General features: G+C 41.1%; 1 protein-coding gene and 1 long non-coding RNA gene across 6 annotated transcripts in view; one reads left to right on the forward strand and one right to left on the reverse strand.

The window, feature by feature from the left end:
* Nucleotides 1–7376: 7376 nt before the first annotated feature.
* LOC120409523 (uncharacterized protein C10orf82-like) lies at nucleotides 7377–16054 on the reverse strand. 4 transcript variants are annotated; one of them, XM_039547765.1, is made up of 7 exons: nucleotides 16034–16054; nucleotides 14745–14836; nucleotides 13582–13652; nucleotides 12314–12535; nucleotides 10307–10493; nucleotides 8121–8221; nucleotides 7377–7590 (listed from the first exon to the last, which is right to left on the reverse strand). In XM_039547765.1, exons 3-7 carry the CDS (start codon nucleotides 13637–13639, stop codon nucleotides 7436–7438), a joined length of 723 nt encoding a protein of 240 aa, XP_039403699.1. In that variant the 5' UTR covers nucleotides 13640–13652; nucleotides 14745–14836; nucleotides 16034–16054; the 3' UTR covers nucleotides 7377–7435. The 4 variants fall into 4 exon arrangements, with proteins under 4 accessions (XP_039403699.1, XP_039403698.1, XP_039403701.1 ...); XM_039547764.1 differs by lacking the exon at nucleotides 16034–16054 and adding an exon at nucleotides 15939–16017; XM_039547767.1 differs by lacking the exons at nucleotides 14745–14836; nucleotides 16034–16054 and adding exons at nucleotides 14905–14947; nucleotides 15939–16011.
* LOC120409524 overlaps nucleotides 11199–17088 on the forward strand; it is a 41958-nt gene continuing 36068 nt past the window's right edge. For both annotated transcript variants that reach the window (XR_005601321.1, XR_005601320.1), the window contains exon 1: nucleotides 11199–11421. This is a non-coding gene — a long non-coding RNA (uncharacterized LOC120409524). The remainder of the gene's footprint in view (nucleotides 11422–17088) is intronic.

A 17088-nucleotide genomic window follows, 5' to 3' on the forward strand; every position in this document is an offset into this window, starting at 1 on the left:
TAAAAATGAACACTTTACAAAGCTGTTACATAAAATGCATTGTTAAATGAACAACAAATTACTTTCCCTTTTGCTAGCTTTTAATGCTAATGGTGCTGTTTATTCCTGACCTTTTGAAATATTAGATTTTTAAAATGACAACATAAAAAGAATTCTTGTTTGAAAACGCAAGTGACTTTAAACCACGTTATTACTTCTGAGTATAGCATGTGCATGCATCATTCATTTCAATGTCCCATTTATAGCTAATGGGTATATATTTCAGTTGACATATATTGTTCTCTTGCAAACGTGTCAAATTCCTTAACGATGTCAGTGACAAAAGCATAGTGCTTGGGATATATAAATTACGCTCTTTACCATATAATCACTCTTATCTATTAGAAATGATGTTTGTGACAAATCATGTTCAAAATACATACCAGATTGATTTTTTTTTTACGTTAGTATCTCACCATTCACAGCAAATCTTTGATTGAATCTTTAAATGCTGAAGCGTTTTGGTTTTACCTGCATCATTTCAGAGATGTATTTTACTGCATTTTAAAAACTGACTTTGTTCATCAAAGGAAGAGAAATACAACTCAGATCTCAAAATGTCTCTTTTATTATCAACATTAGAAAACAAATGTGGGAGAACTTTGTTGTGGAATGAGTTATTTGATGACCAATACCTTACACTGTAGTTTAGTTTTTATAATCCCTGCTAGAAATTACTATTATTGTGTTGGTGTGCAGTGTTACTATCAGAATTTCAAATGCTAGAGACAAAATGGCTTAGGTACTTTAATTACATTTTAGATTGTTCTTGTCCTGGGCTGCGCATTCTCTCTCTCATATGCAATAGTACTGTATTTTCAGCCGTCAGGTATTTTTTTGTATATTGGACTTGAGTAAGCCTGGTGGTATATACCGTATGCTGTAAACTAAGCAATGTATCTTCTTGTCTGTAATACTAATGAGGGGCTAGTCCTTTGGGAAGCAGTAGCAGTGTTAAGGCAAGATTTTAGTGCAATGCCATTTCCTAGCATTCATTAAACCTGTCCTTTCCTTTGTGTTGTAATTGACTCCCTTTCAGAAGGGAGCAGAAGAAAGAATAACCTCTACATCAATTCATCCAGGTTTTCAAACCATCTCCATCAGTATGGGAATATGAACGCAGAGGCCGTGATTCAGCAAAACAGCGACGCATGTGCTTAATTTCCACTGAAGTTAATTAAACGTAAGCACCTGCTTAAAGTTAAACACGTGTGTAAGTGATTCACGAGTCAGGGGCTTTGTAATTAGAAACTGGTGGGTCACATCCTGCACGATTCCATTCCTAAGCATGGGGCAGGAAAAGAGAGGGGTTTTAAGTGCTGACATTTTTGCTAATGCCCTGTGGGGTTAATAAGGGAACAGGGATGATGCTGCAGAAACATGTGTCTCCTGTCCTGTCACCCCACAAAGCCTGAACCCCATGGTACACCTGTGCAAAGGCCTTTGCAGGCGCAGGGGATCAGGGAATGATCCCAGTAGGGAGCATGAGGGGGGAATCATTCCTGAGCCATGTGGAGCCCAGTCCCCTCGACTGACAGAAGCCCTATTGACACTATTGTACAGAATTAAAAAGCAAGGCTCTTCCAATACATGTAAAACAATTGGCATTTGGGGCCAACTTCCCTGCTGGCATACGTTGTCACAAATCTCTGTTGGCCCTCTGGTTATGCAAATAGTGAATTCCACCCATGGTGTTCTTGCAAACAATCTTTTAGGTTTTCAGTAACCAGTAAGGGGCCATTTTTAATCCAGAAAGATGATATATATGTTGTTTGGGAAAACCTCTGATATCGTACCAAAATAAACTCAGCTCCTTCCTCCTCTTCACATGCTATAGGCAGCCACTCATATAAATCACTTAACTTGCCAAACCACTTTTTCAAGAATCAAAGAGGCTTCTTCCACACAGAGTGCAAATGTACTTTCATCATGTATTCTAATTCATCAGAAAACAGCTAAGCGACCCTGAAGATCTTATTTGACTCTAATTATTCTTGATGTATAGTGATACTCAGTGTTGTCTATAGAACATGTCTCTTCTGATTTTCTTCATAAATCAATGCGCTAATCAAGTCCCACCTTTCTAGAACTATTTCTTGAGTGCAACTTAATTAGGCAGTGATTAATTTACTTCTTGAACCTTTTAAAGTTTTTTTAATCACTTTGTCATACTAGATCTTTCTTTAGCCAGCCTAAATATTGATAAACATTTGTCCCTGCTATTGCTAGTATTTTATATATTATACTTCTCTTCAAGTCTTACTGGATACCCCCTAAAATGTAATTAATAGTGCTTGTATACAATTTACTCTATGTGTATTTTATTATGAAATTGAATTTAAAACTAATCTAGTTTTAGAGTCCAAAAATGCATAAGTCATTTGCTATTTGGCTATTGCTTAGCACTTAAATTAGAAAGCCACACCTTAGCAATTTGTATTTAAACTTTAGGTAAAGCAGGTCTTGAAAATAAAGCTAGTCAAAAATTTTCCATCAACATTTTCTTTAACTGAAAATAGCTTTTTGGGGGGGGAAAAATGGGTATTTTCTAAAAAAAGTCCATTTTTATCAAGAATGCTAGGTTTTCACTGAAAACCCCCAAATTGAACATTTTCAGTTTGTGGGTTTTTGTTTTTTGATAAAAACTCCAAAATCTGAAGGAAATGTTATTTTCTGACCAGCTTTAGGTGAAAAATCCTAACTACGGCCTAAATACAAGTTAGTCCTGTCTCATCCCTATACATAAAAACCAACCAGAAAAAACTAAAATATATTGGAAATTATATATGTGTAACCCTTCTGCCCATCTGAGTTGGCAGCAAGAAGGGCCAGGTTCAGTATCTAGGGATTCCATTTCAATAACACAATGCAAAACCGGCTCGAGCCCCCACCCAGTGACCTGGGACAATTACATACCACCCCCCGGGCACCTCTAAGAGGCAATACTTCCCCTCTTGCATGCACGGAGTCTGAGTGTAGCAAAATCCTTTTAATAAAGGAGGCAAACAATGTGGCATTATGTTGGGGAATCACCACAAACAGGATTCATAATGCAAACCATGAGCAAAAGATGCACTCCCAAGTAAGTTTGGCAGTGTCCTTTTCCCCTCAGGGTCTTAAGTCCAGCAACCCAAAAAATCACCCAAAAATCCAACAACCCAAAAGTCTCTGTCCCTGGTCAGTGCAGCCCCAGAGTTCACATGTTTATCTGCAGAGTTTTACCTCCCAGCCTGGGTGTAAATGTGGAGGAGGCCGCAGGGGTGTTAAGAGCACCTTACATGGTCCAAGGCCGACTGCCCCACCTCTCTGTTGGGTTCTGCTGCAGCCTTCATTGCGAACCACTCCATGAGCCGCTTTGCTCCACTCCAATCCATCAGCTGTCCCTTGAGCCACTCCAGCCATCCCGCAAACATGCTCTGCTCTGCCAGCCACTCAGCAATATATCTTCAGCCCCCTCCCTTCCCCCTACACTCAGTGATTTCAGGTCTTAGTAATTTTAGCTCTTTAGTGATTTCAGCTTCTAGTAGGGGAGCCCCAGTACTGGTGCACCATGGCCCAAAGTGAATTCAGCTCAGCAGCCTATAACTAGACTCCTAATGGTATCAAAATTAGCTCTGATATTCCACAGTGGAGAGAGAAGGTGGTGCAATTGGTGTTTCAGGCCCTCAAAAGAGGCCCATAACATCAAATACATATACCTATCTCCAGCCTCTCTCAATTCACTGGGTTTTGGAACCCATGTCCCTTGTCTAGAGAGTGCTACTTAGTTGATGGCGAGTTCCTCTGTCATAAAACAGTTCCACTGCCCTTGATTCACATAATCAGGGTGACCATTTGGGCTGCTGTGGACTCATGCTAGGCGGGGTGGGTGTGCCTATGCAAACAAGATCAGCCCCTGAAGTTCTTTTCCACAACTTGCCACAATTCACCACCAGATGTCAGGGTAGAGCTCATCCTGACTCTGCTTACATCTGTATCTATGCAATTATACAGTAAAAATGAGTGGATATTGCAGAGACAAGCTTATTTAAAATCTGTATCCCAAACAGTCATATAAGTCTCTACTCCATTAGGAGCAGTGCAGTATTGCTATGTATATATAGTATTGCAAGATCTTTTTACCTTTAATTCTGTTGATGAAGGGAATAACTATTGACATCAAACCAGTTAAGGGAGTGAAGAAAAAGGAAGGACCCAATCCTGCAAATAAACCACATTGTTTCATGATCTAATGATCTCACACAGACAGTCTTGAATTAAAATTATACATGACTTTATTAAGAACAAAGCCCAGAATGTTCAGCAGTTGCTACACATTTGGGGTGGTTCATTTGAGGGCAATATTTGAGAGGCTTTAAAAGTTGGGGAGGGGTTGACTTTCAGAAAGTGCTGATTACCCATACTTTAAAGGTCACACAGGTTGGACACCCAAAAATCATCACTAACTTCTGACAATCTTGGCTCAAATAGATAACATTCTTACAACCTAATTATAGCTGAAATTTACCAATATTTGCCACTTTCATAGTCTCTTTCAATCACAGATCTAAAAGTGTTCCAGACCTGTATGTCTTAATATCATCATTTTACATCTGAGGCAGATAAAACACACAAAAATCCAGTGCACTTGCCCAAAATGACCCAACAAGGGAGTGGCAGAGTTGAGCATAGGACCTGTGTCTCTTTATTCACAGTCTCTTTATTTACAAGCTGTATTTACTAAAACACAGCATGTAATGCTATGAAGAGAATCCCAAGATGGCTGACACTTGATGATGAATCAGTTGATGATTACCTGTTCTGTTCATGTCCTCTGGGGCACCTGGCATTGGCCACTGCCGGAAGACAGGATACTGGGCTAGATGGACCTTTGGTCTGACCCAGTATGACTGTTCTTATGTCAGAAGTTCTTGGACTTATGAGCTGTCTCTTGATACCTTTACACCTCTGGTCCCATGCTGGCCATCACTCGATGTCTTGGGAAGGGGGCAGTGGAGATGGCAGAGAGATGTTCTCTGATGTCTCCACTCCAACCTTGACCCAAGTTATTCTTAACGTCTAGAGGTGCTTGGCTGGTCTGTAGCCCTGCACCATCTTTTCCTTACCCGTCTCTCCCACTCTCCCTGGCTAATTTGGACAGTGAGCTCATGTGAAAACTTTGTATCCCTGTGAGGGCACACTCCATTTTAAAGAACAAGAGATGAAGAAGTATCCATTCCCGTTGCCAATTCATCCTGCCCCAGTTGGTCAACCCAACAGTGCCTCTCTCACCTTTGTTTTTTAATTAAAAAATAAAAAGAGTTGAAAGGTCAAGCAAGAATCATCCTCACAGTGCCTCCCACTGAACTGGAATAATAAGCCTGATCCAACATGTACTGATAACAATGGGGGTCCTTTAATTGACAATACTGGGCTTTGGATCGAGGTGTCATGAAAGCACATCTCACTATACTTGCCACATATGGTGGAACAAAATGGAGGCAAAACAGCAGGTCTTGTTCTACTCCCCTGTGGGGTTAGCATCTTTAATCAGGGAAGCATTAGGAGCAGAAAGACCACTTACTATACTGAAGAATAATTCTCCTTTTGACCCACTGAGGAAGAGGTGCCTAATAAAAACATATGATCACGGACAATCTGAACTGTGTGTGAAGATAACTGTCTGATCAGATAATGGAATTGTTTTCAGTGGTAAGAATGAATCCATTACTAATGCAAATAACGCTAATAATTATAATTTGCAATACAGTAAAAGTCACCTAGCCTACCTCCCCCTCTGACAGGAGACTATAATAAATTATAGGCTGAGAAAAAAATCAAAGGGATAAAGGTTAAAAGATTTTAAAAAAGAATTGAAACTTAAATGCTTAACAAGTAAATCAAAGACCTGAAAGCAGAAATTGTAGCGATTAAATTATGCTGTTGTAAAGAATTAGATATTATAGAACTGATTAGCAAATCTAAATCCAAACCTTCCCCATATAACCCCATTGGGTCACAGATTTTGACACGTTTGGCAGAACAAATTGTCAGGGTTCAATACATAATGTGCAAGCTAATTATCTATAATACAGATATGCCTCCCTTACCAAATGGGAATACCAAAGCCTCGCAAAGGGCAATGGAGTCGAATAAAGCTGGGGAATTTTACCCCTTGCTTTTGCCCCTTCTTTGATCTTGTTTCTAAACAGCTCCATTTGGCCAACATGGTTCTGAACAGGAAACACACCAACAGATATTTGCAGCACATGCATTGTTATGGTCTAGATCTTCTTGGTCCCTGGTTCTTTATGCATGTCAGGATTCTGGAGGTCTTTTGAAATTCTGATATTACTACCATCATCTTCCCTGGCCATGTAAGAGCTCTTGCATACAGGACCAGGGATAGGACCAGTGGGGCAAAAATGATTTCTGGGGAGAAGTGCAAAGCATGTGGGACAGGTATGAGGATCCAGCCCACTGATTACACTAGGGAAACTCACCAAAAATGTGTCTCTGTTGCTAACAATGGTTCTGCTCCACCTGTGAGTTGGCAACGCTGGAAACACCAGTGTAGGTAGGCCACCAACTGTTGACACCATTTTAAAGAATATGCTGATTAGAACTGAAGCAGAAAAATAGTGACCCTTTGAGGCCTGGAGTTGGGGAGAAATGGGGATGCTTAGAGTTTTTGACAAGAAAGCATATGATTCCCCCCCCACACACACCCATCAACTCTGAATACAGTAAGGTTTAAATGATTGGCTCTAACCCAATCGGTTGGTATATTTTGCCCCCTCCTCCGCCTCCTTTTTCTAAGGTTCTGTTTCCCAAAAGGTAGTGTTTCCATAAAGCAGCACAAAGCATGTGCCACTGTGGGGAGGAATGTGGAAGGTATATACATGAAGATATGTGGGACTGGTTAAAGGACGTGATTGCTTTCATTTTCCTGAAGCGGGACTCAGCTTCCAAAAGTTTGGGATATGCTGTTTCAAACTAAATTTTAAATCCTGTTTGCGTAGCCAAGTGTACCCTGCCTTTCCCAGCGGGTCATTCTGGAACTTACTGATTCCTTTCGCTCTTTGGCATTTTTCTTTCCAATGCTTTTCACTTCAGCCCAAAAACTCAATACCCTTATTTCAGTAAAACCGAAGAACTGAATTATATTGAAGCACTGCCAGAAATTATGCTAGAGAGTATTAGGGGAAATGCTTTAGCAATACTGATCTAGATGAGTTCATAACTACTGAATCACACTGCGGTTTATAACCATACTCACAGGTGTAATTTATCCAAAACACTGCACGTCTCAGATAACATAGCATTAAGTGTCAAGATCAAGCCTAATGACATGCAAATTTCAGATAGTATTTCAGTAGTTTTTAATCAATTGCCAAAGTCCAAATCACCGCACGTTTCAACTTTTCATGTTACATTTCAAGTTCTTCGTGAGCTTCAACGTGGCATTACGTTTCTTAGTGAGATGTGCACCATAGGACTCCTCCGTGTGCGTGCATACCGAGCAGCTTCTGCACAGGTTTCCAAAGGTTTTCCCAATGACAACATGTTCATCTGCAAGAAACGAATGTCCACTGTTTAATCCCTGAGGTCCCATGAAATACTGCTGTAGTTGCAGTCAGTGGAGGTTGCCTGTGCCTCATTGGTGCAAGAGAAAGGAGCGGGTGGCTGGCAGGCTGTTCTCCATTACAGTCCTGAACCTTTGGAACTCACTTCTCCACTTTGTCCACAACCAATCAAGTTTGCTAGCCTTCAGAACTTGCTGCAAGCTTATCTTTTCTACCTTGCTTGTAAGGAGATGGATGAATGGGTGAGGCAGGCTAGGGAGTGTTGGATTTCATGAGGTGGTTAACTCATTTTTGGTATATTTATGTTGCTGTGGGGTTATTTAATCTTGACATGATAGGTTTATTTAGATGGGCTTTTAAAGGATTGTCATGGGCTCCCAGAGCATTGAACAGGCACTCTTATTGGCTACCGTAATAACATTCCAAATAAATAAATAAATAATAAATCAGTGCTGGAGAGCAATGTGTCAAGCGCAAACCATATGTTTTTAAAGGACATAAATTCTAAATTCTTACGTGGAATATGACCGCTGTACTTTGGCAGCATCCCTTCAGGCCTGTAGAATCTTTGGTATGTGTTGGGAACTTTGCTAAGTCTAACTTCATGCATTTTGCCTCTAAATTAAAACAAAATCGCAGTTCAGAAGGTATCCTCTAACTTCCATCATTTCAGAATTTGCTTACATGTCCCCATGTTTTACGTGACTATCAGACTTAATTTTTAACTCTCATGGCCTTAGTTGTCTTCCAGCTGTATGTGTTCTGCTCACTAAGCATTCCCCACATGCCCACAAGACTCATGTGTTCCTTGCACACCCCAAACACCCACTGCCTTTCCATGGAGTTTTGCGTGTGCATGGAATATGGGATCCAACTGACATCAACAGAGAGAGACTGTTATAGCATTGCCACTGAAACCATACACTCAAATACAAAACCTTACTTAGAATAATTGGCTGAAATCCTGACCCCACTGAAATCAATGGTAAAACTCCTTTAGGGTACATCCAGACTACTCTCCGTATTGACGGGCAGCGATCGATTTTTCGGGGATCGATATATCGCAGCTCACCTAGACGCGATATATCGATCCTCGAACGCGCTCCCGTCGACTCTGGAACTCCACCGGAGCGAGCGGCGGTAGCAGAGTCGACACGGGGAGCCGCGGACGTCGATCCCGCACTGTGAGGACCCGAGGTAAATCTATCTAAGATACTTCGACTTTAGCTACGCTATTCATGTAGCTGAAGTTGTATATCTTAGATAGCTACCCCCCACCAGTGTAGACCAGCCCTTAGACTTGAGTGGGGCCAGGATTTCATGCATTGGACCCAGTTCTGCTCTCAACTAAACTCATGCAAGTCCATCAACTTCACTGGACGCATAGGTATACCTGTGAGGAAAATGGGGTGCATGGGTGAGGCTGTGTAGGGGGGGAGCTGTGAACATAGGTCCCTTACGCTTTCCAACAGATGAGTAAGCACTCAGGCCAGTGTATTCTCTTAATCAGCAGGAGGCAGAAGGAAGTTGCCTGCAGAGGTGCAGCATCTGTCACTCAGTGGGAGGAGGGAAGAAGGGAAATATTCCCTCTCGCCAAGTTTGGAAAGGGAAGTCCTGTTTCCAATGCCTTGACCACTCCCTGTGGCAATTCAAACTCCCAAGTCTTCACAGCCACATTCTTTCCCCTGCTCCACTGCCAAATCCTTTCCTAGTTAGTAAGAGGCCTGGCCCATTCTGCTTATAGTGGTACAGACCAACTCTCCTGTCCTCCCAAGGACAAAGGCCCAGACTCACTTGTCTTCCCCCTCCCAGCTCATCATTGCCTCTTGCTAACAGCTGCTAAGGCTTGTCAACACTAAATTCTGAGGCAAACTGAAATTTCATTGGCAATGCAAATGTCAGATAAGCAGAAAAAGATTCAGAGCTTTTCTATTAAATTAAATACAGTACTGAAATAAGCAGACACTTGATGTGCTTTTCTGGATTAAAAGTGAGATTCCCAAGAGCTTTTCCTCCTATCAACACTGAATTTTCAGTCCTACCCAGGCTGCCAAATGTAGATCTTTTCTACACTGGCCTTTCAGCTACTGGTATATGCCTCACTGGGGCAAATAATGATGCTCTGGTAAAAATCCACTAGATGTTTGTACCAGTTAAGCTACACCAGTACCTGAGATTATTGTAGGCGAGGCCTTAGATCCACCATGCAGCAGGATGTACTGAAAATACTTGAAAAAAGGATTATCATCAGGGCTTCATACAATGAGGTTTTTTTAGAATGTTTGTGGTTCAGCTGGTGAACAGAAGAGGTCTGAATATCAGCATAACCAAAATATAACAACGTGCTTCTGTGTACAGTAGTTCTTGTGTGGTGTCTATGTTCACTACCTCCTGCAGATAAGGAAGCTTTTAAAATACAATTAGGAAAAATACACATTATACTGCAGTCTTTCCAAAAAAAAAAGAATGCTTTATATTACAAATGCTGTACTACAGAGATTCCTGGCATGCTCCAGGAGAGCCCCTAATGTTTATGTAAGCCTGTTATCTGTCCTACTCCCTTTAATTGCTTTAGTGGTTGGTGAGGTTATATTTATTTACTGCTCCACTCTACCATACAATTAAACTCATCATCATCACCACCACCACCACCACCACCTCATATTGTACTTTTCAATTGATATATTTTAGTATAAAATTACCTTTGGAAATTACTGGTGGGATCATCGCAGACCCGATCTCTTAAGTTCTTAAAATCCTGATAGCAATTTTTTGTCATTTCATGGTAACGAACACCGTATCCCAGTTCAGTGACCCTTGCTCTAGGCACAAACCCAGTCCAACCAGGAATAGGTGGCTCTAGTAAACTTCTCTTAGTTAGTACAGTACCTGCAAAATGACCAAATAAATGCCATCTCAAAATTGCCCAAGAAAATATCTGCTTATATTTACCACAGAGGATAAAAAGGTTCCTGCCTTATAACAAATGTTCTCAGTTAACTGACATGCTTCACAGAATGTTCATTAGTCACTTTATATCACTAAGAGTGGGGCTCACCACTTTTGATATGCCCCTTAGTGGTGCCTAGATAACTTTTTCTCTTTTATGGGGCCAGATCTTGAAGTCCCTCCTCACTTTTGAATCAGTCCTTCCTCAGGCTATGAAAAGACTTTAGAATTTGGCCAATGGTCATTAAAGGCCTGATCCAAAGCCCACTGAAGCCAGTAAGAGTCTTTCCATTGAACGTAATGGGTTTTGCATCAGTGCCTAAGTAGGGAATAGGCTCACGCATATAAATATATGTTAGTACCCATGGCCTGTCAAAATTCAAACACAGGAAATTACATTCTACCTGTTGAAAGATGCCTTGCAGTTTCAACAGGACACAGTTGAACTTTCTGTTCTAAACTGCAATGTTGTCTTGTTGTGCATTGCCACGTTCAGACAGAGCTGGCTGCTATTCAGTGGTGCATTAAGTGATGTAGGAAGAAAGGCACTAGTTACAGACTTAAGAACTGTCACTCAGGAACATTCTATCTGATGACATTGGGGTTTCTAAGGTAACTGCAGGAGGAAGTTCTGAACATCTTTTACAGGGTGGTCCTGGTCCTGGAACACTTCTGATCAGATGAGAAATGCGCTTGTGGCAGGTGGTAGTTAGGAATCCATGACGGGCAATTGGGATTGAGCTCAGTTTGGGTCAAAACACTTGGAGTCGTGTTTGGGCCTTGGTGTTTGGCGTTCATGGATACTCACAGTCTATGAATCATGGAGAACCACAACAGGGACTCACCTACCCAGAGTGACGAGCCCGAGGTAAGATTTGGAAAGAAGCTATTGCTGAAGGGAAAACCAGGATACGTGAGACATCCTGAGATCCACATGAGTCCCAAGATCAAATGAAAATGTTTTGCTTTTCCTCAAGACTACTTTAAGAGTTCTCTCTCTCTCTCTCTCTCTCTCTCTTTCTTTTTAATAAAGAAAACACTAAAGGCCAGATGCTGCCAGCCTGACTCACACTCAGTAGCACTTTACTCTGCAAACAGTACCACTGCAAGAATGAGAGTACTTGCAGAGTAAGGTAGCCATCAGCATGAGTAAAGGTGGCAGAACCAAGCCCCAGAAAGGCAGGACAAAATTTTCAAATGTGAGTGCCTAAAATTAGATACCCAGATAAGATGAGGGATTTTCAGAGATGGTGGCCATTTGTAGTTCCTACTGCGGTCAGTCAGGGCAGCAAGTGCTCAGCCCCTCAGAACAGCAGGTTGGTTTTACTCTAGGGTTAGGCAGCCAGGTTTGAAAACATTGGCTTCAGATTTTTAGATAAGAGTATAATTTGAGAGCATGCTATTGCATGAGTCTATTCGGAACCCCATTTCTGGAAGGATTTCTGGATAACAATTACAATTGATGCAAGATCCGTGTAAAATGTTTCACATCAAGATGAGACTCTGTCCTTAAATATAAACACACCTATTTGAGAAAACCTCAAGATTTAGAATAGAAATGAAAGACATAGGGGCCAAATTCTGTCACTGAATGCACATGTGTGTAACTCCCACCGAAATCAGAGCAATGTGCTAGCAACTGAAGGTAAAACTTGGTTCTTACTATGTCCCTGAAGACTGTAATTATAATTCACATTGTACTAGTAACATTAATTGAATGTTTGGCTGAAATCAAGTTCATTACAACTTAAATACAGTACCTAGCACATAAGGATGGTGTTTATAATTATAGTCATAAAGTGCTTGTAAAACATCTTCATTAGAGCAAATAGATGGAAGTTTGGGTGTAGTGGCTGCTATGTATCTCAGCTCATTCTGTGCGTCTCTGCTTCTTTGAGTAGCATTGTGGAATGAGGTCATACATGCCACTGAATCATCTCCATAAGTAGTGCCAATTCTATAGAATCTTTGGGGGACATAGCCTAAAAGAGTAAGCAGAATACATTTTAAAAGTTCACAAGATCTAATGAACATATTGCAAGCATTTACAGAGTGAAATTATCAAACAAACATAGAACATTATATGCCATTCTTAGTTCTTCAAATTACACATGCACACTGCAATTATATAGATGGTTACAACCCCAGTGATCTCCTATGACCTTAGAAACAAGCCACATTTTGACCAGGGCTATGAAAGTACAATCCCCTTTTGACAGATCAATTTTGCTAACAGCAATTCTCTTTACTGTACCAAAATGTCAGTCTGAAGGGTGGTTTGAAAAGCCTTTTTTTTTATTCTTTGAAAAATGCCGTTTCAGATCATTCATTTTGGTTGGAAATTGTGATTGTATTAAAATGAACTCCTGAATTATAAGAAATAGATGTAGGTCTTTTATGTGGGACCAACCCCCAAAGCAGACTTTCACTGTGTAATCATTTTCATTATAAAGAATAGATGTGTGTAGCACAACTACATATTCCTTTATATTGAACCTGAATCTATTATGACTATGTTAAATGCTAAAGAAATAGAGATAAGAATCTGATTTAAATCGGATGGGTCTGAACGAAAAGCCCACTTCCAACTGTCTCTGAATTTTGTCAGTCTTAACTTTGCAACTGATGAGCCAAAATACTGGTTCTGAACTATCTCTGAACATTGGGGTGGTTTAGTTCTGGATCCAAACGTTGTGGATCAGGTCCAGCTCTTATGTGAACTAATCCAAGAAAGTAAATTCAAATGCAAAGCTCCTATTCTGGCCCAAATTCTCCAGATCAGCTGAGCTGTGCATGTTGAAAATCTAGGGAGGGGGTGATTTTAAGGCATGTTTACATTCCCCCAACTGCAGGGCTGCCAGGGTTTGGCATGGTAAAATAGAGCAGAGGATCATGATACAGTAGCGGCTATTGCAGCTCTTTGTGAGCACAGGATTTTCCATGATGCAGGGGAATCCTCCACTGGCCAGTTAAGTTGGGTTTAAAGCTGAGAAAGGAGATCAGGGTGTGGCCCAAACATATTATTTACCTGTGTATCCAGGTATCAGAGAATTGCACGCATCCACGGGTTTTTGATTTGGTTTCATGCTCTCTCTGTACCTGTTTGAAAGAAAATGGACATTTATATGTGAACTAATATCTTAATATCAATTAAGTCAGTTCATGACATATGTTATATTACTAAGAATAAATATTAGACAATCTTAAAACTCAGCTAATGGGCCAAATTCAGGTTATCTATTACATCGGTGTAAACTCAGAGTAACTTCACTGCAGCAATCTGAACTCAATAATATTACTCCAGTGTAATCAAGAACAGAATATACTATACTTCTCTTTTAATATTCACTTTTTCTACTAAGCAATGTCATGCAATAGGATTTTTAAAATATACAGCTAAATCAGGAGGTTTTTTGTGCAGTTATATTAAGATACTTGGAAAGGAACATTAAGGTAGATAGGATGTATTGATGTTATCACCAGGGAAAATACTAGCCAGATATGCACACATTATTTTTACACTACTGAAGTATGTACATAGGCCCTCTTATGCCCTAGCCTGCTGTTTGAGATAATGCCTTAGCTAAATTATATTTAGGCTTTAGATCATACCTAAGTTCATATTACTTCTGCATTTGCAGTATTTCAAGCATTTCCTACAAGTATAGCTGCAAATATTGCACTGAGGGAACTATCTCTATTTACATAAGGCAAAATCAGCAAGGTTTTAAAGGTGATCACTGTGCCTCCACTAGTTTTCTTAATGAAAATCTAGATGCCAGTGACATCTCCACCATGATCAAATTCCTGAGTATAAAATAACCTGAAGAAATTGGACCAACAAACTGCAATGACGTGCCAGAAGAAACGATACACCAGGGAAAAGTCATACCTCTTGGGACAGGTGGAATTATACCTGCAATATAGGATCGGTACTGGGACTGGTCCTGTTTAACGTATTTATAAATGATCTGGGAAAGGGGGTAAATAGTGAAGTGGCAAAGTTTGCAGCTGATACTAAATTACTCAAAATAATTAATTATGAAGAGTTACAAAGAGATGCCACAAAATGGAGCTACTGAGCAACATAATGACAGATTAAATTCAGTGTTGTAGGTGCAAAGTAATGCCCATTGGAAAACATAATCCCTACGCTACATATAAAATGATGGGTTCTAAATTAGTTGTTACCACTCAAGGGAGAGATCTCGGAGTCACCAGGGATAGTTCTCTCAAAGCACCTGTTCAATGCGTAGCAGCAGTCAAAAAAGATAACAGAACCACTAGGAAAAAGATAGATAATAACACAGATAATATCATGCCACTATATAAATCCATGGTACACCCTTACCTTGACTACTGCATGCACTTCTAATCTCCCCATGCCCCAAAGGCTATATTAGAATTGGAAAAGGTATAGAGAAGGGTAACAAAAATGATCAGGCGTATGGAACAGCTTCCATATGAGGGGGGATTAAAAAGACTGGGACTGTTTAGCTTGGAAAAAAGACAACTGAGTGGGGGAATATGATAAAAGGTCTATAAAATCAGGAATGGTGCAGAGACAGTGAATAGGAAAGGGTTATTTATCCCTTCAAATAACACAAGAAACAGAGATCAAACAATTAAATGAATAGGCAGCAGGTTTAAAACAAGCACAAAGAAATATTTCTTCACACAATGCACAGTCAACCAGTGGAACTCGTTGCCAGGCCAAAAGTAAAGCTGGATTAAAAAAATAATTAGTTAAGTTCATGGAGGATAGATCCATCGATGGCTATTAGCCAGCATGTTCAGAATCACAACTCCATGCTCTGAATGTCCCTAAATCGCTGACTGACTGACTGGATGACAAGGGACGGATCACTCAATAATTGCCCAGTTCTGTTCATTCCTTCTGAAGCACCTGGCACTGGCCACTGTCAGAAGACAGGATACTGGGCTAGATGGACTAGTGGTCTGACACAGGATGGCCATTCTTACGTTCTAACAGTGTGTCTGTAAAATTAACATGGCAAAACAAAAGAAAATACAAAGAGAGCAATAAAGATGACACAAAGATTGGCGATTAAAATGGGAGGAGATGGAAGAAGCTAACATGTTACAGCCGTGAAAAGCCAATATCCAATGCAGGGGAAAGGATACGATCACAATGTTAAAAGTACTGTTAAGGCAATAACAAATGAAGGAAAGGAACTGCCCGCTGAGAAGCTAGTAGAAGAAGAGCAACAACCTCAAGGTAAAGAAATTAACGTGTCAGCTACATATTAGGAATAACTGCTTAGCAGTAAGAGCAGTGAGGTCAGGTATAGACTAGAAAACCCCAGCCCTGCAGTTATTCAATAAAGGCCAGTTGCTGCTATCCTTATATATGCTCAATAGTACCTTATGCCACAAATAAGGATGGACGTAGAAGAGAAAAGTCAGGATATAACCCCACCACCAACAGAGTAATTCCCTTAACTACCAGTGTCACGTACCTGTTCTGGAACAGTGCTGTCCTGAGCATGGAGCTGTATGAGCACATAATGTATTGCATAGACATCAGTGCATACACATTATAAAGACAGACAGGTCTGCTTGTGACTGGTGTATATCAGAAGTAACTTTACTAAAGTCAAAGGAAATACACTGACACTCACATTTTAAGTAAGATCTTATTTGTTTATAGTTCTTGTAATCCCAGGGGTACTTTATAGATTATGCATACTGGACCCACTGCCGTTCTGTCCAGCTCTGCAGTGCAGCTCTGGTGCTGCACAGCCACACAACCCAACCCTCGAGGAAGGAAAGGTGAAAGGATCCCAAGGCAGTTTCTGTAAGAGGGTTACATTTTAATATATCAGAATATTGCTTGTTCTTTCTATTGGACAATATATTCTTCATCTCTTCCTGGCCTTAAGTGTGGTATGCTGCTGCTGTGAAACGTTCAACACTGGCAGTAAACAGCGGCTGTGTTCCACCATGGACGCTGACTTTCCAAAGTGCTGGGGGGTGCTCGACCCCCGGCTTTGCCCCAGGCCCCGCCCCCACTCCACCCCTTTCCCCAAGGCCCCACCCCGCACTTTCCCACCTCTGCACCACCTCTTCCCACCCCACCTCTTCCCGCCCAGCTCCACTCCCTCCCCTGAGCATGCTGCATCCTTGCTCTTTCCTCCCCACCCCCTGCAGCCTCCTGCATGCTGCAAAACACCTGACTGAGATAGGCGGAAGGCATGGGGAGCTGCTGATCCATGGGGCCCACTGGCAGGTGGGAGGTGCTGGGGGGGAGGAGCTGAGGGGGGGCTGATGGTGGGCGCTCAGTACCCACCATTTTTTTCCTGTGTGGCTGCTCCAGCCCCAGAGCACTCACGGAGTCGGCACCTGTGTTCCATTGTAGTGACCCCTATACCTAACATGAAACTGAATTAGATATTGTATTAAATTTCCAGTGGTGTTACAGCCATGTTGATCCAGCATATTGGAGAGACAAGGTGGGTGAGGTAATGTCTTTTATTGGACCAATTTCTGTTGGTGAGAGAGACAAGCTTTTGAG

The sequence above is a fragment of the Mauremys reevesii genome, linkage group 7 (assembly GCF_016161935.1).
Source record: "Mauremys reevesii isolate NIE-2019 linkage group 7, ASM1616193v1, whole genome shotgun sequence".
In the NCBI taxonomy this organism is placed as follows: Eukaryota; Metazoa; Chordata; order Testudines; family Geoemydidae; genus Mauremys; species Mauremys reevesii.